Raw genomic sequence first — 26523 nt, forward strand, 5'->3', positions numbered from 1 at the left:
AAGTAATCTATCTAATCTCCTGCGCTCCCATAGCGGACAATGGGATGATAAGAGAGTGCTGATTAAATATTTAGAACAAATTCTGATTTAAGATTTGACTTGGATTTTACAAGGTGTTTGTGGAACAATTATCATTCAGTACAAGCGCAAATAACATATCTGGATTTAATCTTCATGATAACGTGGATCTAACGTATGATATAGAGTGACAAAAACGTGTGTGAGGCATCAATACTTAAATATTATGAGTAATCGTTCTTCCCACATTTACTTTCTGCAGTCTGACTTCAGTTCACCACCTCACCATCTGCATCGCCAATTCCCATTGTCTCCAAAATGTGTGTAAGCATGGGTCAGAGTTTGCGTGGAGGACCGCACATTCTCCCGTCAAGTTTGTTTTTTATAAATCACAAACTTTGTGTGGGATGTGGCGTACGCACATTTTCAGCCCCGTTTTGTGCGTACGCCACGTTTATAAATGAGACCCCAGAACATTTTTATATTTGAATGATTTTTGTTGCTGAAAGTATGCAGAAGTAGTGGGCGGCCGAAAGTCATACAGAAGAATCAAATAACAACACTGTGAATGCTGCTAAATCTGCATTCACACAATTAGGTGACTTCTGAAGGCAATTGATTGCACTGGAGTTTAGTTAGCGGTATCTGAATACTTTTGCACGCCAAACTTTTCAGATTTTTTGAAAATAAATGTGACATTTTCCTTCCACGTCACAATTATGCACCATTTTGTGTTGGTCTATCACATGAAATTCTAATAAAATACATTTACATTTGTGATTGTTACATGAAAAAATGTGGAAAAGTTCAAGAGGTATGAATACTTCTGCAAGCCACTGTATATCTTCATCTGCATGTAAATACACTTCTAGAACCCAGGTCCTGTTATCCCCCTGCAAATATTGTAACACATAATTTGTAACAAACGATAAATAAATAAGCGCTATAAATGTAACCTAGGCCTATATAAAATAGAGTTCATACAAATTGACAACCCTATTTATATTAACAGACAGTACTTTTGAATATATAGTGGGAATGAATATAAACTCAATGTAGCAGAACATTAATGTAACTATATGACAGAATGTATTATTTCTGTCAGTAATGACACATTTTGTGTATTACAGTATTATTTTTCATTCAGTTTGAATGTTAAATTCTCAGTGCCACAATAAGTCTTAAAATATATTACCAAAGATCTTTTTTGTTTAAAGTATAAAGTAATTTGAGAAAGAATATCGCTCTGTATGGAGTAGGTGATAACAAAAATGAATAGGGTGCAGTATTGAGAATTCGTATTGAGATTATGCAAACTAGCTCAAACACGAGACATGAAAGAAGCTGTTTTTATAAGGGTTCATTAGAGTTCATTAGTTTTCATGCAGTAATATATATGAATATATATTACTGCATGAAAACTAATATACATATGTGTGTATAAACATATATGTATGTATATAGATAATTATTTACCAACAAACTAGTAACCCTTAACAAAGTGTTAGGAATATCTGGTCCATCTATCTATGTAATGTTTATAGATGTTTTAAAAATGGTTTCTTAAAGGTTTACAAACATTTTTTCATCATTACCCAATACCTAAAATAGTATATGAGGGATATAATGTGTGTAACAATAAACTGTTAATTTACAGCACTACTAATAATTACTAAACATTATTAATTAGAATTGCATTGTTTGTTAACAGTAAAATGACATTTAACTAAAGATGAATTAACTATCAATTTACCATTTACTAATGATGTTGTGTGATGAAGTGATGAAATGTTACCGTTTTACTTAGTACCTGAAAAATCGTGATACATGGACAGCAATGATAAATGGAGACACAACAGAGAAAACTACAGTAAACAAAGATTTTTTTTAATAAAACGTTTATTATTACCTTGGTATTATTTTCTGTATACAAGAATGTGTAACAAAAGCCGAATAAGCAATCCATTTTAGTCTTTTAAAAATGGTAAGGCATGTCTGCTTGTACAACCCTCAACTTCAGTTCCCCCAAAACACTTCAAACAGCGTGCACTGACAGCTCCAAAAATCTTAATGTGCTCCTTAGTTATCTGATTTTGCAAATCACAACAGTACCACACTCACAGCATATGTTTTAGCAAAAGTGCAGCAAACAATTAACATCAAAATGGAGAAGACCTTGCATAACACATTTTCTAAACATTCTGTAAAAAACCTAATTTTTTCAGTTTTTCAAATGCCAAAGAGAATAAATGAGACCAAAAAAGAAAAGAAAAGGATCACAGACAAATTAAGCGAAGCACTGAAGCATCTCAGACAGTGATACTGTCTGACCAGGGTAACGTAGCTTGTCAGGAGAGAGAGGAATACACAAGGCAGTGGAAAATGACAAACAACAACTCATCAGAATGAGAGAAGACTGTTAGTACCGATGCAAGATCTTTGGAAAAATTCAGCCTACTTCTGAAACACCTTCACCTTGATTTACTTTCTTTACTGTATTTCAGGAACACGACCCGAAGACCTGCCTCATCCTAACTCATAAAAAACCTCTTGTTGTTGCAATCACAGATACAGGTGCATTCAACCTTTGTGTGGCTGCAGATTCTTGCTGAGTTTTCACACTTTCAAAAACATAGTCTTCATAAGTTCATGGCTCACTTCTGACCCTGACTCAGAAATATCTGCCTCCACAATGTTATTTAATACTTGAAAAGTGAATCTATATGGCTGTGTTTGACTGCAGCGATATATAACCCACTAACTTGCATTTTTACTGTATAGTTATTTAATCAATTGTAAAATCACCAAAGGACAAAGATCATCTGAATGCAACTCTGTTACTGCCTGATTTAATCTAGTTTTAGGCAACAATATGACACATCAAAATAAAAGTGCTGACAAAACATCTTTTTGTGTTCAATTCTAAAAATCAAGTGAAGATGCCTGAAGCTGAAATTGAATTATCAGTCTGAGCTTCAATGGCCCAATTTAACAGAACATGATTTTTACATGGAAGTTCCTTCATTGAAATTATCTGCTTTCCAGACTGCACTCCTGGGTGGGTAAATCCTGTTGCTGCACATCAGGTCTGGCAGAGAGTTCCTTCATTTAATATTCAGCACATTATAAATAGTTACTGCTGGATGTCCATCCTGTCTAACTACCTCTCATCTGTCAGCCCCACTAAGTTGAGATGGGGATCTGTCTGCTTTCACCTCTGCCTAACAAAGGTGGGTGGTGGGATTTCTTTGCTCATGTAAATATGATCCGGCAGAGGAGACGTGAGATATCCAAAATATCCAACACAGAAGTGTGGTAGAGTGTAACCAATGTCACTTTTGCGTAAACACTATTTCAGATTTTGAGAGGTTGGTAAACTGTGTTTACTGTATGTGTGTTTAGTTTCCATTGCACCCCTGCTTCTGTCTCATACAGACTTTGACCTTTTAAGGGCTTAACAGGCTCTCTCAGTCAGCCCAGACTAAACACTTTTTTAGTGCAATATTTCACGTTTTTAATTTTTGTCTTTTCTGTATTTCCACTCAGGTTATTTAATGCACAATACAAACATTATAGAGGACCTTATGTTGATCAGTTTAGTGTTGTCTTTCCTCAGGCTTTGGTTGGATAGAGGCATGTCGCCTTTCACAATTAAGGTTTACGCACTAGTGATTTAATTGTGTCATGCTGGTTTTAGTGGGAGGCTGCTGTTTAGTCACCTTCTCCTGAAGCAGTTTTTGCAGGGAGTGAGGCGTCAAAGGTCAAATGTTTTCCCATCTGTTCTGCAGTGGAAGCTTCCTGTGGTGATTGGGGTCTCTTGTGTGAGTCATATGAGCCCACTGAGGGGAGATCTTGCTTAAGTTGCTGTCTGTGAAGACAACCATGTTGCTGCAAACTTTGGCGAATGTGGAGATCAGTCTACTTTTGTCATTTGCTCCTTTGAGGGGACCACAGAAACACTGCATTTCATCCACACCTGTAATTTGTGCCTAGGACATCATATATTTTTTGCAGGTCTTGACAGTTGCAGCTTGATGCTATTTGCACTCTTGTGTCCCATGATGCTCACAGTAGCTGTTAATTTGTCACAGCGATGGGTTTAGGGAATGCCCCTGTTGAGTCAAGAGACTTACTTATTGGCTATGTAAAAGCATTTCAGGTGCTTCTGAGTTGATGGGATTAGATCCTCCAGGGACAATCCAGGACGAGGGTGGCTGCCACAAGTGCCCTCTTTTGTGGATCAGTGTACATTTATCCCTTTGTTTGTTTGTTTATATGTACGCCTGCAACATTTCTGGAATGTCCTTTTTCTGTGTGAGCAGAGGTCACGGGCATCGAGTTGTTTTGGTGGAGTGCAAACTATTGGCTTTGCTCCCTACAGAGCCTGTTAGAGGTCAAAGACTGTTGGGAGAAAGAATTAAAGTTATGAATAGTAACCCTAGTTCTAAGAGTACAGCCAGAGCCCACTAACCTTGGCACCCTGTTTTTTTTTAGTTTCTGACTTTGTACATGTCTTTTAGGAAAGCATGGGCACTTGTATAACCTTTAACCTGTAGGGGTGGTGGGTCCGGCATGATTGCCAAACAAGAACACGCAAATTTCAGCATAGTGCTCCATAAGATGTGAAAGGGTGAACCTGTCAGCGGGCTGAGCTTACAGGTGTAGGATAATGTGTAACCTTCCATACATGTAATACAAACAAGTAATACAAACGTTCAACATAAATCATAAATAATTAAAGCATGAGAGTGAAGAAAATACATAAAAATGTCATTAACATATACCTAATATCACTAATATACTCTGAGTCCTCTGAGAAATAAAAAGGAAATCTGAACTGTTTAAGTGCATGTTAAGTACCCAAAAAGAAGAAAGTAAATCAGGTAACTAAATATAGTTAGCAGGCAATTGTAGTATAATGGCTTAGTGTTGTTGCGAAAAACTCCTGTTTTTAAATTTTTAGAGGTGATCAAATATTTTGTAAAAACAAAAACATTTCTAAATTTTTTTGCCATTAACTAAACCAGTAACATAACATGACAGTACCTTCCAGTGAAATACATACTGCAACCGTTTATAAGTACAATACAATCAGTTAAATGATCTGAAAATATAGATCTTCTGTCTCTATGGGGTGGCGCTGTAGCTTTATAAACTTGATATGAAGCTGACAAAAATAATCTGTGCAAAGTAGTGCAGTACATTAGCACTTTCTTAGAGATAATCAAATGTGCAACTATAAAGTGGCTGTAAGAACTGCTTCCTGAAGCCATACTGATATGACCAAACGGGAAACCAGGTGAACTGCTAGCACTGTACAATCCTGTACCAACCAATCCAAAACTGTGTAGCCTGCATAAAAAAACCTAAAACATGTTTTTGTTAGTTAACATCATTTCCATGCATGCACACAGTAAGACTTTCTCCTTTTATCTGAGGGGGAAAAGACTAATAAGACAAAATGGGTGTTGTCTTGTTTTCACAACTTCATCATACAAAGGAAAATAAAAATAAATTCCCTTTTATCTGAAAAATCTGATCAGATAGTTTTCATTATTTTTTTTAAAACCCACTTTAGAATAATGAGAAAACACCACATGTTGTTTTTTTTTCAGAGAAAGCTGGTTCAGTGATGACACCGAGCATTCTTTGGGGGACGAGCAGGATGCAGCACTGCACTCACTTCCAGTCCTACCATACAACACAGTAAGCCATTCTCGACAGGTTTCCAGTGTCCAGTGAGGGAACAGCAGTAGAACTTGCTGTTACACATACTGTACTGTACGTAACAGTATAAAAGTCAGTGATCAGGCCACACTCGTGTATTATCTCCATTGAATCTGCATTGCCCAGAGTGGGAGTGCGAGGGCGGTCACCACCAGCAGTAGGGAGGGTCCGCGGGAAAATGACTTGCCCGCGGCTGCTGCTGCTGCACGTTCATTGCTTCTGTCGGCTCCGATCACAGGAGCCTCTGTTCCAACAAAAACAAACTCTGTTGTGCAGCCGTCAGAGCAGCCGCTGCCACTGCCAGAACTACTGCCCTCGTCACCTGCAGCAACAAAATCACACAAATTAAAATGTACATAAAAATAAAATCGTTACAAGGACCTATTAGTTTGGCAAAGGAAAGTGAGAAAGCCCAGGTCACACTAGAAAGTGGCACCCCTTGTCTTATTAGATCTTAGTGCTGCATTCGACACTATTGACCATACCATCCTGTTACAGAGATTGGAACATTTAGTTGGCATTAAAGGAATCGCACTAAGGTGGTTTAAGTCCTATTTTTCTGACCAATCTCAATTTGTTAATGTTAACAATAAATCCTCCAGGTACGCTAAAGTTAGCCATGACGTTCCATAAGGCTCAGCGCTTGGACCAATTCTATTCTCCTTATAGCACCCAATTATATTTATCAATCAAGCCAGACAAAACCAGTCAGTTAGCTAAACTTCAAGTATGCATTAAAGATATAAAATCATGGATGACCTACAATTTTCTGATGTTAAACTCAAACAAAACTGAAGTTCTTGTGCTGGGCCCTAAACACCTCTGAACCTCATTATCCAAAGATATAATTACTCTGGATGCCATTGCAATGGCCTCCAGCACTACTGTCAGAAATCTAGGAGTTATTTTTGATCAGGATATATCCTTTAACGCACACTTAAAACAAACCTCTAGAACAGCCTTTTTTCACCTTTGTAACATTGCCAAAATTAGGAACAACTAGTCCATGCATTTGTTACTTCCAGGCTGGACTACTGTAATTCCTTATTATCAGGACGCTCAAATAAAACCCTTAAGACTCTCCAGCTGATACAGAATGCTGCAGCACGTGTTCTGACAAGAACTAAGAAAATAGATCTTATTTCTCCTGTATTAGCTCCTATATTAGTCTTCTGACCTATAAGCTCTAAATGCACCATCATATCTTGAAGAGCTCATAGTACCTTATTGTCCCACTAGAACACTGTGCTCCCAGAATGCAGAGTTACTTGTGGTTCCAACCCAGTCTCATGGCAGTACGTGTAATGGTCACGTTATTTTAATCTATTGATACGTGTTCACGGGGAAGTTTTGTCGTTTGTTTCGTGGTGGCCAGGACGAAAATGTAAACTAATGTATTTAAATGGGAAGCATATGTCGTGGACACAGCACGTCTACGGTAGCTAGTAGTATTAAATGCTGAAAATCCGCGTAAGGAGAATGGTTGGGGTGGTGGATGGGTCAAACAATTCGGGACTTTCACCCAGGAGGCCGGGGATCGCGTCCCGCGTGTGGCGTTTTGTTTCCCCGTTAACCGTCCCGTTATTGTTGTGTGTTCCCCGCGGCCATATCCCGGTGTGTGAGGCGTCCTTTCCCCGTTGTTTTTTTCCTTACCGCGTCCTGCGTGTGGCGTTTTGTTTCCCCGTTAATTGCCCCGTTATTGTCGCGTGTTCCCTGCAGCCGTCTCCCGGCGTGTGAGGCGTTCTCCCCCGCGGCAGTTTCCTGGCGTGTGAGGCGTCCTTTCCCTGTTGTTTTGCGGCCGTCTCCCGGCGTGTGAGGCGTCCTTTCACCGCGGCCATGTCCCGGCGTGTGAGGGATCCTCCCCCGCGGCCGTTTCCCGGCATGTAAGGCGTCCTTTCCCCGTGTTTTTTTTCTTAAACCCAACCACCGCCATCCCGTTATTGTCGCGTGTCCCCGCGCCCATCTCCCGGTGTGTGAGGCATCCTCCCCCGGGGTGTGGCGTTTGCTTTCCCCGTTAATCTCCGTATAGACCATTTTGTCCTGGCCACCACGAAACAAACACGAACTGCAGTAAGACCGTGTTGGTGGTTCCTAGAGTCTCTAAAAGTAGAATGGGAGCCAGAGCTTTCAGCTATCAGGCTCCTCTCCTGTGGAACCAGCTCCCAATCTGGGTTTGGGGGGCAGACACCATCACCACTTTTAAGAGTAAACTTAAAACTCTCCTCTTCGATAAAGCCTATAGTTAGGGAGTGAGGAGTTGCAGCGTTCAACTATACTGGCAGGGAGCGTGTGTAACCACAGTCATGGCACACCTTCTCCCTATCTCCCTATATTTAGGGTTCAAGGAGTTGCAGTGTTTTCCTAGACCAGCGGGGGTGGGTGTGTAGCCACAGTCATGGCGCACCCCCACCCTATCTCTGCTTCTCCCCATAGAAAGCTTACGTATACTTAGGGAGTGAGGAGTCACAGCGTTCGCCTAGACCGGCGGGGGAGGGTGTGTAGCCACAGGCACGGAACACAGCCTCTCTATCTCTCCTTCTCTGCAGCTCTTAGTTATGTGGTTATAATTCTAGACTACTGGGGTACCTCCTTTGACACACTGAGCTTCTCTCTCGTCTATCTTTCCATCTGTGTGTATCCATGTCCCAGAAATTCTTGTTACTAACCTAGCTCAAGGGAGCTTATTACCCAGAGTCCTTATGTTTTTTTTCGCCCCAGAATGTTTCCTTGGATCAGCATGGCACCTAAATCATGGTGGCAGCTGTTGCCGTGGTCCTGCTCTACGCCCTGCTGTGCCCTCTTACACCCTGCTATGCTCTGCAATGCCCAGCTACGACTTGCTACGTCCGGCCAACGTCCTGCCACGCCCTGTTATGTCCTGCTGTGCCCTGCGACACCATGAACTATTACAACTACTACTTCTAGTCATTATCTTTATTGTGACTATTATTGCCATTATTCATCACACCCCCAACCGGCACCGTCAGACACCGTCTACCAAGAGCCTGGGGTTTTTCCTTGCCACTGTCACACTTACGCATTTACGCATGCTCTTGGGGGAATCACTGGAATTTTTGGGTCTTTGTAAATTATAGAGGGTGGTCTAGACCTAATCTGTAAAGTGTCCTGAGATAACTGTTGTTACGATTTGACACTATAAATAAAATTGAATTGAATTGAACTGAATAGTAGGTTTAGTCTGTTGCTCGTTCAACCTGTCCTACTCAGTTTAGTACAAAAGCACTATTTGTAAGGTTAATAGCTCAACACCAAACTATTTTCAACAGAGTTATCATAATTGTTTCTTTGGCTTTTTTTGTTCTTGTAATACTCTTTTAACAACGAAGTAAAGTCATAAAAGTAATAATAAATGAATTTCATTCATCTACTTCTGTGTTTGGGTATTCTTTTATTATTGTTAAGCCTTATTTGGTTGAAATAAAGTAATACAGTAACATTTTCTCAGTGTAGGAGCCAGGCGAAAGATAGCACATGCATGTGTTTACTTGCTGATTCAGTTATTTCTACAGGTGTGACAATGGGTGTATTTAAAGGAGAGGGGGCCCACTGAGGCTACATATGTTCAGTGACAATGATGATGGAGTGAGTGTTTCGGGGAGATTTTATTAAACATAATAAACTTTACTGCAAAATTTCTCCTCGTCATAAGTGCTGGTGCGACCGAGCCTTTACAGGTGACAGAGCGCAAAAATAGCTTTTGCATGATTGAAAATGGGCCAAAAACAGCCGTTATGAATAGCAGTGTGCAAAATGTATAGTACATGGCATAGTTTTTTTTCCTTATGTAGCCTACGCAACACATTTAGGGTAGTTGCTGCTGTACTGGGTCTCTGGTGTTGAAGAAGACACCTCTCCTACAGTAACAAACAAAAAACAAAGATGACAGCAACAAAAATGGAGTTGAGGTACACAATTTAGTGGCAGTGGGGATTGGATCCACATAATCTAAAAGACAGAATGGTTTCTGTCATGGCAACATTGGAGATGTATCTTCCTAGACATAGTCTATCATTGTCTGTGTCACCGTACCTACAGCTATTTATTCTCCTAATAATGTCAGTTGTGCCTCAGTGCAACACTGATGCATGCTGTGGAGAGTTGCTACATGAATGACACCAAGGTTCTCTTTTCGGTACAGTTTCTATTACTGCAGGAGTATTCATGTGTGTGTGTAGTGTGGTACATATCAAGACCAACATGCAGTGCCAGAAATTAAAACGTATTTTACTTTAAATTATTAATATTATCTTGTCACTGCATTTGTAAACACCTGAGAAATTGGAGAACTTACTTGAGTCCTGGAAGTATATGTCATTTCCATTGTAGGCGTTCTTTAGCTTGTTGGTCATGACACGTAGAGCCATGATCTGCTGTCGTATCAGTGTGTCAGGCCTGGTGATATCCACATCCACTTCTGGGTTGTTCACTTGGTTGGTTAGACCCTCCTTCACCACCTCAGGGAAATATCTAATGACACAGCAAAAAACTTAAATCACCTAATATCTCCATGTAGCATCTCTGGAAGCACTATATAAATGGGCCTTCATGGCAATATGTTCAATCATTATTAATATAACGTGGGGTTTAGTAGATACAGTAATTTATAACACAACACAAATGTGTGTGTATATATATATATATACAGTATATATATTAAAAACAAGGTTTTTTTGTTTTTTTAAATTTTCACAAAACAATGTTGTCCATATTTACTTGATTTCAATATAGTTTGTCTTCCAAAACTGTGAGAAATAAAATGAGTACAGTCTCCACAAAGCATTTAAATGAAGCTATCAATCAATGAAAGGCAATCTACTGTATGGTGGCTGACAGAGCTCAACACTATGTAGAAGTAACAAAAAGAAAGTGATAAAAATGGAGGTGATGAAAATGCATGTGAATTGAAAAATGGAGTGATAAATCATTCATTTTTAATTCAAAGCCGATTTGATTCAGGACAGTTGTGTTATGATGAAAACAGAGCCATGTTTCATTATTTTCCCTGTCTTACATTCATCATTCACAACACAAAATGCCATGTATCATTTAAGGAAAGTGGCCTCAAGGGTGGAAGAAACAAAAAATAATTGAAAAGAATCAAAGTGATGAAAATGCATGTGAATTTGTTTATGTTTATTTATTTGCAGCATTGAGTCCTGGAAGTAGATGTCATTTCCAAAGCGGTGAGAATCTTCTCTTCATTTACATGTTTTCTTAAATTGCTGTGTTGGGCTCTCTCTGCCACCAATGCAATTGAATCAAATTACAGATCTGATCCAGTTGTTGTCTTTAGACAGTGTCGGCCCTTGTACAGCCATTGTGTTCCTCTCATTCACTTACTGAAATGTGTTTGACCAGTACTTTGCATCCTTGCTTTCTCCACACCACACATGGATAATCTCTGCAAATTGTGGAACGTGTGTGAATATCTCATGATGTTGGTGTAACAGGCTTAGAACTCACAGAGTAGACAAAGAAATTAGAAAGAATCATAAGAGCTACTCTTTCTGATGATGGCTGCTTAAATAAGGCAAAATGCAAGTGTGTAATCAGGCTTAATAGTCTTTTTCATGTTGGGAGTGCACTTTGCTACATACCCACAAATGACTACTTTTTTTTTTTTTACTTAATAAATCAAAAACAACTTAACTTCTGTGCAATGAAAATAATGCACTACATGAGAAAGACAACCTGTTCTCACAATGAAGGAGTGTATCATTTAATTGCTGCTGTAATTGCGGTCGTCTTTTTACAGTTATTGTACATGTGTGTTAATATTTCACCATTTAACCATTAATTTGTATTTAATTTGATAGGTTTTATACAAAGTGAAGCGTGCATAGTTTGTGTTTAAGTAACAGGAGAATCCGATGATTTCACAACACACTCCTAACGTGGTCCGACTTATACTGATGTTTTATCATCTCTGGGAAATCAATTTACCTTCAAGATTTAGAGCGATGCTTAAAAATGTTACTGGCACAAACAAGCAAATTAACATGTCTTTTATTGCACAATCTAGTGATTGTGTTACTACGAGAGGGCCAAAGTGATGGGGTGATATATTGTCTCTGCCAGCGTCTCTGGTTCAGAGAAAACAACTCACTGTCCAATCGACTGTACGGCTCGGCAACACTCTACATGCTGCAGTGGTGATGAGAGGTGTTGGAAGCTCCACAGTCCTCTGGGTATTAGAGCCTCTGAGCTTATATAGAAGTTCTCCACATAAGCAATAACCATTGTGCTAACCGAGAGAGTGTTAATCTGGGAACAGAGTGTGGTTATTTTAATCCCTGGCAGGCAAAATGTGATAACCGTAGAGAGGGGTGACTTTGCTGTGGTTATAAAGAGTAGCAGAAGTCCTCACCTGCCCTTCGTGTGGCTGTTCCAGCACTGATCCTCATCAGACTCTGTGAGCTTGCCCTTGGCACAGATGTCATCTGGCAGGTTGGACCAGAACTTCTTGGACTCCTTCAACTTCTCTTTGATGTCAATCACCTGCCATGGGCCAAAACAGAAATATAATATATATCAGGCTTGAGGATTTTGTATTTTTAAAGGCTTTTTAAATTTGGAAAATACAATCAATGAAAACCAAACTTTGTTAAAGACAAATTTTACGATGAATTAAAAAAAGGGTAAAAAAAAACAAACACAGTGGTACATACTCTCAAAACTAAAAGCTAAAACAGAACAGGAATACAGTAGACTCAAATAGCTCCATCTCTGTATGGAAGAGAGACACATTGCGATTTCAAACATTCATGTGGCATCAAAAGTTTGTCATTGCACAACCCCTTCTGTTCATTTATCCCATGAGGAGATAAGTACTGTTGGACTGCCCGGGGTTTTTTCTTTCCATTTTGCTTCTTGTCCACTTCTATCCATATTATGTTCCTCTCTGTTTCATAAAACAGACTTGGGGTTTTGAATTTGATATTTGGCATGAATGGTCACCCCCGACTGATTCCATCTGGACTTAGCAAGAAGTTTGAGCTGTGACCAGCAAACAGGCGGAAAAAAACATGAGGATTCACTGTGTGCAGAAGCACATTGTGTCGATTTTTTCATTTTGATACAGTTGGTAACAATCATGAAAACAGAGAACACAAAATCCTAACTAATCTAAAAAGAAGTGGTAAGATATTCATGAAGGTATATACTATCATTTAACATTTAAAGTATGCACCATGTGTAAATATGTTGGATAAAAACATGTTCATAACAAACTCACTTGTCCTTAACAAGTACTAAGCTTTTCTCACAGGAGAGTAGGATAACATACAGTATACAGCATAAGGCCTTGTTCAGACAGTCAGCCAAAATCATGGCATATCCAGATTATATCCAGATTGATTTTAGAAAGTCTGGACAGCAAAAAAACACATAATGTGCATGCAGTCGAAATGTAATCTAATTTACCCAGAATATTGTGAGATCCTATTCAAGATTTGTACACTTAAAAGGACTCAAACTCAAAACAAATACTCAAACAAAATCCACAGATATTGAATCCTGCATCCATGAAACAAAGAACCTGGTATTAGACAGCTGATGTACTGGATTTATTCTGTGTGTGTGTGTGTGTGTGTTAAAATATATTTTGGCAAGAAAGAACATTGTTAATGGGTCACAACCTTCTCTGTGAAATTCAATTGCTTTCAGAAATATAAAACAAACACAAGGAATTGCACACCTCCCACTCCAAATCCTTGAATTAACTAGCAAGGAGTGATTGACACAAGTTACTGCCTCTTTTCATTGGTTAAAAAGATTAAAAAAAATAAAAAAAACTTGCCACTTTCTCCGAGATTCTGGCATATCAACCTGCTTGTTTGTAGCAGAGACAATATTTTTCTAATTACTTGTCAATAATTGTACTTATAAAATGTCCCTACTGCAGCTTTGATTAAAAAAAGAAGTTAGATTTGACAAAAACTCAAGGTCCACTTACTAGCTTTTTCAGGATCATTCAACCGTATGTGGTTCAGTAGTGATCAAATATAACCGTGTGTTACACTTAAAAGCTCCAGAAAAGCAAGTTAATGGAGCTTAAATTTGGATTGTTCTGTTTAACTTTGATGATGGAATTTGATGCTACATTTTTAAGCCAACATGGACGAGAAGTCCTTAAAAGTGCTGTGGATAGAATCAGAACCGCTACTGACCTTGCACGTCAACAGATCCATCTCCATGACAACTAAACAGACTTCATCTGCTGATGAAGACGATAAGGTTGAAAGTTTCAGAAAAGCTACAAAGTGGATCTCGAGTCGTGACTGTTGTGTCAAACTACTCTTCAATTTTCAAATAAGAGCTTTGAAGCTTAAATTTAAATTTGTGACACATTCAAAAAATCCTGACTTTTGTCAATAATACTATGCACTGTACAAAACACACGCACACACACTCATACATTATGTATACATAGAGGGTATACACATCACCAATTATTTATTAGATAACCAGTCTATAACAACAAGGTTGAGACTGCAGCAGAATTTCATATCACACTTTGCTGCAGCAGATTCTCTCAGACAAACCATCTCTAAATATATATGTGTTTAACACCTGGGGCCTCATTTATAAAACCTGTTACGCAAGAAAAAGTTGCATGAAGCAGGGTGAAATTTGTCGTCGCAACATTCCTCGCAATAGTCGGGATTTATAAAGAATTTTCATGCGTAAAAATGTTCCCAGTTTTCCGTAACCTTTTGACCACACGTGTGATCGTGCTCCCAAGGTTTTGTGGACTGCGTTTTAGTGAACTCCGATGGTATGTCCGTTTTCCGAACCTAACCCAGTTTTTGTTTTCCTGAACCCAACAATCCCGTTCTTGCTAAACCGACCCAGAGCCGGTCGCGGCGCCCGGCGAGGGGCTGCCAGCAACGGGGAGAGGCAGGTGATCCTCCCACACCGTGCAGCGGGGGAAATACGCTTTTCCTCCGCTGCTCTCCCCTGCCTCTCTCCGTGAAATGCGTTGTTTGTTTGATGTGTATCTGTGTGTGTGTCTGTGTGTGGGAATGTTGTTTTTCTGCACCTGCCATTCCCACACAAAGTTACCAAATTGTACATTTCAAGCACTTTCACCTGTTTTGCACCAATAATGATCCAAAATCTTGTTTCTATTTTTTTTTACCTTTTTAGTAATTGAATTTCCTTTCTCACAAAAAACGAAAAATGATCATATGATCATAAATGTGATCTCACAGGGGTAAATGGCAAATATGAACCATAAATGATGTGTGTATCATTGGTAATTGAGCTGAATCTGTTACATTACATTATTAAGTTTGTGTAACAAAAATATGAACACGACACAAGGGTTAAGGCTTCCAAATAGGATTTTCTTTCGATGTTCTACCTCTGTTAGGAGCACATCGATCTCACAATCACTGAATCGGGTTTTTTCCCCATTTTTCCGTGTTGCGTGATTGGTGATCAAGGGCTCCTTTCAAGGCTGGAATATTCATTGATTGATTAACATGGACCTTATTAGGACAAATATGGGATGACCTTGGGAGGAGCGTGAAGCTCGTGCAGGACCGCATAAGGTAACGCACGTCCGTATTTATAACGAGAAGAGTGCGTACCGGTGTGCGCCGCAAGGTGTTTTAAATCAGAATATTAGTTATATTAGTTTTTGCGTACGAAAATTCTGACCTTTTTGCGCACGAAATCTTTCAGAATAGAATCTACGCACAGTTTTATAAATGAGGCCCCTGCTCTTGTCTATCACATTCATCTGTTCACATATTCTCCCTCTATATTTTGCACACTTTGCCAGACGTATTTCATATGTAAAACGGTGCAGGAATTAATAAATGTTACAATTTCGTCCGACTTCGTCCGACTTCTTCTAGTTAACTGTGTTCCCCAGAGTTGCACCTTAGCTCCTTTTGGTAATACATATTCAACAGTGATTTGGAAGAGAATATCTACCGCAGAAATGCATTGCATATTATAGCTTTACGACACTTAGTTGTATATAACAGCATGTTGACATGATTTTTTTCAGTCCAACTGCAATTCACACTTTGCTGAAATCCACCCTTAGTTGCTGTTGCAGTGCTTGTCAAGCGAAGTAGCCTACATTTACAGTTTATATTGGTAGCGGTGGCAGCTTTAATTCTTAGTAATTCTTGAGACAATGGGTCTTTGAGTTCACACAGATGTAAACAAAAGCAGCCTCTCATTTCTAACAACTGACAAACATCAATTTCATTGGCTGAAATGACAAATTTTGCTAGCAGATTTTAGCAGTTGTAACTTTACATTACCTTTATGAGTTGGCTGAAGACTCTGTCTCCAGCTGACTTGTTTTAACAAAGAGAAGCATGTAATGGGTGCTAACTATGACACTATCTCAGGTAAAGACTTTGGCTGAAGTTGTTGGGATGTAAACTTCCAAAAACCAAAAAAAAGATCAGGATAGAACCACTTAACAGTACCCCAAAACGGATTTACTGTTGTAGCAGTAGATATGTCAGTTCTAAACGGGGATGTTTGTAACCTAACCTGGTACAACATACCGTAGTTAGCTAATTAAATGCTCTTTGACTTTGGTAAAAAGGTAAATATTGTAGGTACGGTAATAAGATAGTTAACCTGGCATGTTAATGTTTGCAGTTCATGTCTGCGCAGACAAACACACACCATTCATACACTTTTGCTCCAAACTCATAAGATGCCAAATATCACTCTTTCCACAGCCCCAAACACACAACTTCCAAAATCCAAAGCTGGCAAGACCTGCCATGCCTAGTTACGGTTGCTAAGCTCTGAACAGACAGTCGGGACATGGGATTAGCTATAGGGAGCTGTGTTTTCTCAAAATGAAAAACAACTTTTACAGTGCTTTACTGTTATGCAGTAGTAGTTTTAGTAGATTTAATTAACATATTGTATCTAATGGTGGTTAGTTCAGGATGTGGGACCGACTGCTCTGCTGTGTGAGGCTGGTGGAGAGACAGTTGAGAGAGAGCGGGAGCTATCAGGTTAGTTCTAACAAGCCTGAGGTAATAACCCAGTGAGCAGCAACATCTCTTCATCTTGGCTTTGGCTGCAGGCCACAGTAGCCTGTGGTTCATATAATAAAGCACTTGCTGAATAGAGTAAACACCTCATCCAGTATGAATTAACTTCTTGAGGGTGCTGAGAATTTGACAAGTTATATAACTACTTCCCATTATGCTAAATATTTAACATTTTCTGCATGTGCCAGCTGTTATGCTGAAACTTATTCCTCACTGAGATTTAAAAAAATAAATAAATAGAAAAAGGTTGAAAAAAGAGTGGTCAACTTTGTGGTTCATGAAGGATGATTCACCCCTTCCCCTAATCCCGATGCCACCTTCCTGAAGTCCTGGACTCTGAAACATGTGACGAACTGAATTATTTCAAAGTTGTTCATTGGTTTTACATATTTAAATGGATTCATCTCTTTATAACCATTTCTTGGCCTTATTTTATTGGACTTATTATACTGGATTTGCTACATTGGTATTGCATCCATTATAATCCTTTTTATGCTGGGTTGGGAACTGTTGCGGGCCTGGAAAGTTTATTAGGACAATGTGTGTGATATGGGGCTGAACAAACAAACTTGACTACAAATAAATTTAGGTTATTCTGCCTTTAATGGATTAAAACCATACGGTATGTTGCTCCACAGATAACGTGATAGTTTTCATGGGTAATGATACAGCCATCTTTAGCTCCAATAGATATGTCTACTGTAAATGCAAAGCCATGGCCACCAAAAACACTTCACAACAGCTGCTGTAGCAGCAGTATAGGAACATTTAACATACCGTTTTTCACATCGCTCTAAGAAATATGTCGATAAATGTTTTTTTCTGTAAGTCAACTTACAACCACTTGTAGAGGTCATCCACGCTTGTCACTATTTTTCTGTCACTATTTTTCATGTAAGTAGCTTGGTAGCTAGCTAGCTATGTAGGCTGATGACATTGATATATATAAAATGGACCAACAGAGCCCGTTGCTCTGGACGGAGACCAGTGAAGGATGTTAGAAGCACTTTTCCGGTGAGCGTTTATGTGCAGCCTCCAACTGAGAGAGACAACGTAAATGTGACGTGAGCAACGTGTCTGAAAGTTGGAAGTCTTCTGGTAGCTGTGCCAAGAGAAATCTCAATCATTCCGAATCTTGCAGAGACGGAGAGTGTAGGTATATGTAAGGAGATAACAGTGGCACAGGCTAATTATTGCTAACTAAAATGCTAGTTAACATCAGTAATTAAACCTAAACAGCTAACTTAAGTCGAAACTGCCTGCGAGCTTCTACTGTACTATACGGTAATTCCTCTACTATGCGACAGTAAGTCGCTTGGTTATGACACAATCGTTAGCCTATTTTTACAAAAACGTCTGCTACGGAGCCATAACGTGAGGTACAAGGTAATGGAGCCTTTTATACATTGTCGTGTTTCTTTAGAAATAAACAATGGACAAATAGAGTCTTTAAACGCTTCAGATGTAAAGTTATTCGCTGTCAAAGTGACGTCAAAATGAATGGCAGTCAATGGAATGCTAACGGGAGGTGATTGCTTTGTAGCATCAAAATGGCGCCATAGGAGGTTTGAGTTCTGAAGCAAAGCTTACCCCCTTGGCTGATGATGATAAATTCTTAATCCCGCCTACTAAATTCTGATTGGTTAACTGTTTCTCCAACCAGAGGAAACACCCGTCAGAGGCCCAATGCCAGACCTATTTGAATCACTTAACACATCTGAGAGGTCAGATACCATGTTTAAATGTTCAACTTGCAAAAATAAAAAGAACACAAAACAAATGCATACACTCATTGGTTGGCTTCTACAAATTTATGATTCTGAGAACCATGAAAAAAAAATACTGCTCCATCCAGTTGAAACCCTTCTTACTCATGTAATAGCAAAACACACACACACACACACACACACACACACACACACACACACACACGACCCTCGTCATGTCCTAGCTACTCTGGGGATTTCAGAGAGTGCATACAGTGAAGCCTCGGGTCTTAACAGGACATGAAAGGGCCTGTACCAACAGTATGCCACTGCAGGAGACTGCCCTAACATTCAATGTGGTAATCCTGTCATGAAGACACCAAAGCTGGTTAGGTTTAACACATGCTAGTGTGGCTGTGATTCATGATGGCCTCAAGCATCCTGGCACTGACAACAAAATATGGATCAAAATGTGTTTGGTTATTATACTTGAACTTTAAAATTCAACCACAGTAATGTGACATTTATATGGTCTGACAGCCGAATGTCTGCAAACAGGAATACTTCATGTGATGTGAAGGCAGGAAGGGTATATACTGTATAAAAACATAGAGGTAAATAAATCCATATATGATCCATTTGGGAATTTATGCCTATGAAAGTACCGTATCATGCAGTGTGTTCCATGGGTATAACATAACGTGCAGTCCACATAAACAGTGTCAAGAGTCCACTATCAGCACAGCCCATTCTACTACACAACTGCAGCAGTAAACAAACACTTGTTCATAAATAAATTCAAACATATAAACATAAACACACATACACCGCACTCAGGGTGAATTGTGAAGACAAAAATCTAACCATGAGCGCCCAGGGCAGTGAGTCTGACTCCAGCTAGAATAGTTACTGCTTTCACCGCATCTGTGCTGCTGCAGCCGCAGGATTAGATGTAGCCGAACCTTCAGTGTCTCTTCCTATTTTATACAGTCTATGGTCTCTCCTCGTCTTCCTAGCAGCCCAGAGTTCACTGCTGCACTGCTTTACAGGAACCTCTAAATAACTGATAATATCAACTACAGGTTCATTGGTAGAAGAGATTTCGAACAGCGATAAAGATTTTTCTCAGTTTGACACATCAATTTAAGATAATACCCTCTGCTGCCAGTTTATTAGGCACACCTAGCTAAAACTGATGCTGTCTGATACAAACGTCCTGCAATAAATCATGAAGGTTATAATCTTCAGTTTTGGTTGTTTTAGAGAGGCGTTGATGCAAGTGTATGGTCATTCTGTAGGCTGCATGGTTTCTACTGTATTATTTCCCACCTGTTTTATATCAATAAGGGTAGGCTAAATAACAGAAACTCCTCTCTGTATAATGCAATGCAGTTTAACAGCACAAACTGAAGCCTCCAAAATTATCATACAGTTGAATCAGTTTTAGCTAGGTGTGCCTAATAAAAGTCACAGCCTTAAATGCTTTGCTCTCTTAGGTCTAATATGTTAAATTTACTGTCTGTTCCACACACATGGCTTAAGACCCTTGGTGATAGATCTTTTAAAGCAACACCAAAGATTCTTTTGTACCTTAAAATAATGTTTCCAAAATCGTTTCAGTGGCTCATCAACTCGTAACAGGGTGAACGGTACTTCTGCATTCACTTTACGGCCCTCTATCGGCTATAACCGCACTATGCAAGTTTGCCAGATCGGCAGGGTGCGAACTACGGTGAGCTATAGGGGGAGCTCGGCTCCCCTTAATAAGACATGGGCTCCCCTGAAAACGTGATTTGTGAAATTTTGGGGGGTCTCTAAAAATATTGTGTCATTTTGACGTGCAATTTCAGTTTTGTGTAATGTGATCATCGTGGATTATTATGTGTAAAACTGCAAAAATATCATTCATTCATGCATGATTGCGATTTAAACCTAATCTACCTCAATAAAGATAACTATACATGCTATTCTTGTTATGAGCATCAAGGCGTAGGTCTAATTGAACAGAGGAATTATGGTATTCTTCGGTAGCCTGAGTAACTGCTAACCGTTGTTCATGTGAAATCTCAAAGACAGCCGATGCTTTGTTTATAGACTATTTGTGGCTGGCTGTTTTCTGTTTGACCTATCAATTCCTGTCGATAAAGTATAATAGGGTAAATCCTGTAGTGCAATTGTAGCTCTTTGTAAGTCATTGTAAGTCGCAAGCGCACAACCCCCCCCCCCCCCGTGGAAAAAAAGTGTGCTCCCCGAAGGCCACGGTATAGTTCGAACACTGCAGATCGGGTAGCGGATCAGTAGTTTGAAAGAGACATAAGAAACACTTACAGTCTGCTGATTCTGTGGACTCTTTCAAAAATCAGATAAAGACCTACCTGTTTAGACAGGCGTTTGGTTGACCTGTCTGTAATATTATGTCATTTCAATAGTGTTAATTGTGTTTAAATATATATTATCTTCTAAGTTTTTATGTAAAGCACTGTCATTTTATCTGTGAAAAGCACTCTATAAATACATTTTATTTACAGTACTTACATTTTTTTTTAACTCAACATGAAAGCTGAGATTCATAACTTCCCATATGTTGTCACCCTCTTCAGATAAATGAGATGTTTAAATTACGACAAAGATGGCAGAACATCCACAGTCACATTTGTGATGTCTCGTTAGCTACAGTGGAGTGAACTATTTTTTTACGCAATCTTTTGTCTTGGCATATCACAAGCATTAACCTATGTATGCTGACGAATGTTTAAAGTACTTGCAGATACTTTCGGTCTATCTTCAAACTGCCTGGTTGCCACTGTTAAGAGTTGTATGTATACAGAGTGGGAGTGGAGCTCTATCTCCCTGAAGCAATGTTTAAACACTGCTTACATCTCTGTTAACAACAGTGATTTACTCCCCAAGAACACACATAGGCCATTAACAAATTAATCGAGTTCACAAAAACAATGGATCCACTATGACTCACTGTGTGCTATTTACTTTTCAAGTCTGACCTAATTATTGATGGTTGGTCCTGTAACCATTCATACTCAACAACTATTGGCTGTAGTTGTAGAAAGTAGTTGCACTACAGAGGAATCTTTTCACATGCAGCATGGAGAGGAGGGATGACAACAGTGACCCCTAACTCTTTCAACGTACATATGGCTTGAGAGTGTTGCGTTAAGATACTCTTGAAAAACTCTGAATCCTTTAACAATTTTCTCTGGTAACAGTTTGCTGTAAAGACACATACTAAAAATGTGATTTGGAGATTTGGGTGATCTAATCCTTACACTTTAAAATAATTTCACTTAAAACCAACAATGTGCATCTTGTGTCTATATTATGAACAAACGAATACAAAAGAGGGCCTTGTGATAACATAAAATAGACAATCTCCTCAAAATCTGCAGTTACAATACCCACAATATTTAAAACAAACACACACACGTGCAGTTGTACCATTGTAATCTATTCCCTCCTTTTCTTTGTGTATTCCCTGAATTCAATATTTTATTCAAACAAAGCTTTATCCCAACCGACCTCCTCCTGGGTTTGCTGAGTCTTAGAAGTGTTGTCAAGGGCTTGTTGATCTACGAGAGCATGTAGGGCACCTTCCAGCAATGCATGTCAATGTAGGTCCATTAATTTCAATTATTACTTCCACAGGTCATATCCACCTGCTTCAGTTCCAAATAACAGCCATAGTTGACTTCAGATAGACCGGCTGCTTTAAACTTAGCAGTGAGCTAACCTTATGGAAACAGCAAATCAGACATAACTCAGTTATTTTAAGTTCACTTCTCATTATAATCTTTATGTTTAGCTTTTTTTTTTTTGTCTTTGTATATTATAAGTCATTTCTTATACTGTATGAATGCAAAGTGTCCACAAATGTTATTAGTTGGCAGATACTTTGTCTATCTTCAAACTGCTTAGTTGTCACTGTGAAGAGTTGTATAAAGAGTGGGAGTGGAGCTGAAGCAAGGTTAAAATACTGTGATTGGTTACTGCTTACAACTCTTTTAAGACCAGTGATTTACTGCCCAAGAACACACATTGGCCATTAACAAAGCCTATCTTAATCGATTTCAGAAAAGCAATGTGACTCACTGTGTATGAGATGAAAGCATTCATTGAAACCAAAGCATGCACCACTAGTTTGTCAGATCTGTCAAATGACTCACACAACCAATTTGTGAAGAATAAAAAATAAATAAAACAAGAACATCTTTTGAAACAAGCACATTAAGAACAGCAGATGGCAATGCAGTGAAAGTGAAGTTTACAAAAAGGTTGGTTGAAAAAAAAAAGATGATTTCTTAATAAAAGGATAATGGGGCACAACTCTGCCTTCACTCCACAGTCTACAGGCCTAATAAATAAATCCCACTGTCCCCTGATCTGAGTCTAGACAGTGGAGAAGCCACACAGGCCTTGCAAAATGATCTCAATGTGTGTTCAGGTTCATGTTGATTTAAAAGCCCAGAACGTGGATTAAATACTAACAATAGAATTAAAATCAATACATATTTTCAGATGAAGCCAGTGTCGGAAGGCCAAAAGGAAGATAATGTGTTTCCTCATTCTAGACCCAGTAAGAAGCCTGGCTGCTGCTTTTTGAGCTATAGCTGCAATCTACAAATACTCCACAACCAAAAGTATGTGAACACAGTAACAATAATAATGACGGGTGAAATTAAGCCACATATGATGGTATCCTGGATGTTTGATAGTAAAAAACAATACATTTAAAAGGCCCTCAAAGAATGTTTTCTCAACCTGTAGTATATAGGGCCGCGCACTGATACACTTAAGGTTAAGCACCCGTGCGCAGGGATACGGGGCCTTAGAACAGTCAGGGTGAATACGATGTCAGACGTGGCTACGCTTGTTGGTCGTATGGTTTGTGTTCCATGTGGTTATAAATGTAAAATAAACTTCTACTGAGGAACCTACATCTGCCCACTATCATGGATATTACTACGAAACACTACATGGTGTCAGAAGTCGGTCCGATTCGTCATCTTGCCTGAAGAAATAAACACCGGAGTTTCCTGTGCTGCTGGAGCTGCAGCTAACAGGTACGGAACGGGTGGATTAGCTAGCTGCAAAGGACATGCTAACTGACCGAAGATGGAACAGTTTAAGCTACCGTCACCACTGGTGTTAACAGGCAATTTGGGAGAAAATTGGAGACGATGGGAACAGCGCTTCCAAATATACATGACCGCGAGTGGTGCAGAGGAAAAGGATGAGAAGGTCCGCGTAGCCATTTTGCTGCACGCAATAGGGGAAGAAGCACTGGAGGTGTACAACACACTTAAAGTTGATCTGGATGATGACGATAACCTCTCGGTGAGTGGAATCTTGGATGCCTTCAAGGCATACTGTTTGCCGAAGAAAAATACAGTGTTTGAGAGACATCAATTTTGGGCGCATCCTATGGCAGAAAACATCTCAATTGGCGGTACGTAACAGAACTGAGGCAGAAAAGTAAGGACTGTGAGTTTGGCGCCTCAGAAAATGATATGATTAGAGACAAGATTGTGTTTAGTTTGAACGACCAACGCTTGAAAGAGAGGCTCTTGAGAGAGCCTAATCTCACATTGGAGAGAGCGATAGACGTGTGCGTGCGCAGAAACGGCAAAGGCTCAGATACAGGCAATGGCCGCAGCTCCACAGGAGAAAGCTGTGCATGTACTCCACAAGCGCAAACCAAAGGACATGCAACCACACAATAAAATGAAGCAACAGCCAACACAATGGACACAAAGCAAAGCACAAAGCAACACATGTCAAAAATGTGGGAAGTCACACCAGCCACGCCACTGCCCAGCATATGGAGTGACCTGCAACAAATGTGGTAAGCAGAACCATTATGCAAGGATGTGTGTGACAGGACAAATACAGCCGAGAAAGTCTGTACATGAAATAGATACAGAAATTGATACCCTGTTTATTGGAACAGTGGATACAGACCAACTAGATGCTAAAACAGACAAGTCCTGGTATGCAAGTATAACTGTTGGAAACAAGCCTGTCCGATTCAAGATGGACACCGGAGCAGACGCCAATGTCCTGCCACTGCAGGTGTTCAAATCCTTGGTGAGGAGGGCCAGACGTGAGAGGAGATCAAAGCTCAGCCTGAAATCCACTAAGACAGTGCTGACGGCATACGGTGGGGCGAGGCTGAAGCCAGAAGGCACGCTCACACTCACATGTTCCACCGCAAGGGACCAAGCTGATCTTACATTCTATGTATCAAGGCACTCCCCTGTACCCATCTTAGGCGGGGAGGCATGTGAAGAGCTGGGTCTGGTCAAAAGGGTGGATGTGGACACGTTGAAGGTGAAACGCCTAGCGACGAAGGACGACTTGCTAACCCTGCACCCAACAGTCTTTGAAGGTCTTGGTGAGTTTGATGGTGAATATCACATCCACACGGATCCTATCATCACACCAGTGATACATGGGTGCAGAAAAATACCACTAGCAATAATGGACAAACTTAAAGACACACTTGACCGCCTATTGCAGGCTGATGTGATTACTCGAGTGACTGAACCCACATCATGGGTGAATAGCCTGGTGGTCACTGAAAAAAAAGACAAGAATAAACTACGGGTCTGTTTGGATCCCAGTGATTTGAATAAGGCAATCCTGAGACAGCATTACTCCATTCCCACAACAGAGGAGGTACTGAGCAAGCTTGCTGGGAAGAAAATATTCTCTGTGCTTGATGAGAAAGATGGCTACTGGCAGGTGAAGCTGGATAAAGCATCATCGCTGCTTTGCACTTTCAACACCCCATGGGGAAGATACAGATTCAAACGCCTACCTTTTGGAATCAAATCTGCAAGCGAAGTCTTCCAGCAACGCAACTGTGAAACCTTCGGAGACATTGAAGGAGTTCATATCATTGCTGATGATATGATTATTGCGCGCTTCTACAGAGACGGAACAACGACGAGATACTACAGAAAGTGTTGGCCAGGGCAAAAGAAGCAAACGTGAAATTCAATAAAGACAAAATACAGTTTAAAGTGGACAAAGTTAAATACATGGGACATGTTGTCACTGCAGAAGGCGTGAAGGCAGACGAAGCGAAAATCAAGACCATCACAGAGATGCCGCCGCCTACTGATAAAGCAGGACTACAACGTATGCTGGGTATGATAAAATACCTCGCACAATACATTCCAGGTGAGGCCACCCTCACAGCACCTCTGAGACAGCTGCTGCGTAAAGACATGATGTGGCAGTGGCAACACGACCATGATGAAGCCATCAAGAAGCTCAAATTGGCACTTACAAATGCACCAGTGCTCAAGTTCTTTGACCCAAAGAAACAGCTGGTCATACAGGCTGATGCATCTAAGGACGGTCTAGGAGCATGTCTGCTACAGGAGGGACACCCAATAGCCTATGCATCAAGAGCGCTGACTGAGCCTGAGAGGAATTATGCGCAAATAGAGAAGGAGCTACTGGCCATTGTGTTTGCTGTCAGGAAGTTTCATCAATATGCTTACGGCGTGAAAGTTGAGGTTCATTCAGACCATAAACCTCTGGAGAACATCCTAAGAAAGCCCTTGGGCACAGCTCCGTCCAGATTGCAGAGAATGTTACTCCAGCTACAGAGATATGACCTAAAAGTCTCCTACAAGCCAGGTAAAGAGCTGCTGATTGCAGACACACTGTCCCGAGCTGTCATACAAGAACAAGACGCAATGGAGGAGGGCCTGGCTGAAGAGAAGGTGATCTACACTTTGGAGCCCACGGAGGCTCTCAGCGCAGCGGCTCTACAAAAGCTCAAGGGCGAGACACAGAAAGATGAAACCCTGCAGCTCCTACAAAACAGGCACAGACATGGCTGGCCACATCACAAGAAACAGGTGGACAGTCGTGTGGCACCATATTGGCCTATCAGACACACTGTGTCAATGAGAGACGGCATATTGTTTGCTGGGGACAGAATAATCATTCCAAGCGTCTGTAGACAAGAAATGCTACATAAGCTACAT

At 40.0% G+C, this 26523-nt stretch overlaps 1 protein-coding gene across 3 annotated transcripts in view; it reads right to left on the reverse strand.

Annotated features, from left to right (window-relative positions):
* Positions 1-1905: 1905 nt before the first annotated feature.
* gpc6a (glypican 6a) overlaps positions 1906-26523 on the reverse strand; it is a 165032-nt gene continuing 140414 nt past the window's right edge. For 2 of the 3 annotated variants that reach the window (XM_039795002.1, XM_039795001.1), the window contains 3 exons: positions 12134-12264; positions 10058-10233; positions 1906-6067 (listed from right to left, as the gene is read on the reverse strand). In XM_039795002.1, the coding sequence (XP_039650936.1) occupies positions 5844-6067; positions 10058-10233; positions 12134-12264 (531 nt within the window). In that variant the 3' untranslated portion in view covers positions 1906-5843. Of the gene's footprint in view, positions 6068-8884; positions 9621-10057; positions 10234-12133; positions 12265-26523 lie in introns of those variants that run through there. The other variant, XM_039795003.1, reaches the window with a different exon arrangement.

Source organism: Perca fluviatilis, chromosome 3 (assembly GCF_010015445.1).
Source record: "Perca fluviatilis chromosome 3, GENO_Pfluv_1.0, whole genome shotgun sequence".
Taxonomy (NCBI): Eukaryota; Metazoa; Chordata; class Actinopteri; order Perciformes; family Percidae; genus Perca; species Perca fluviatilis.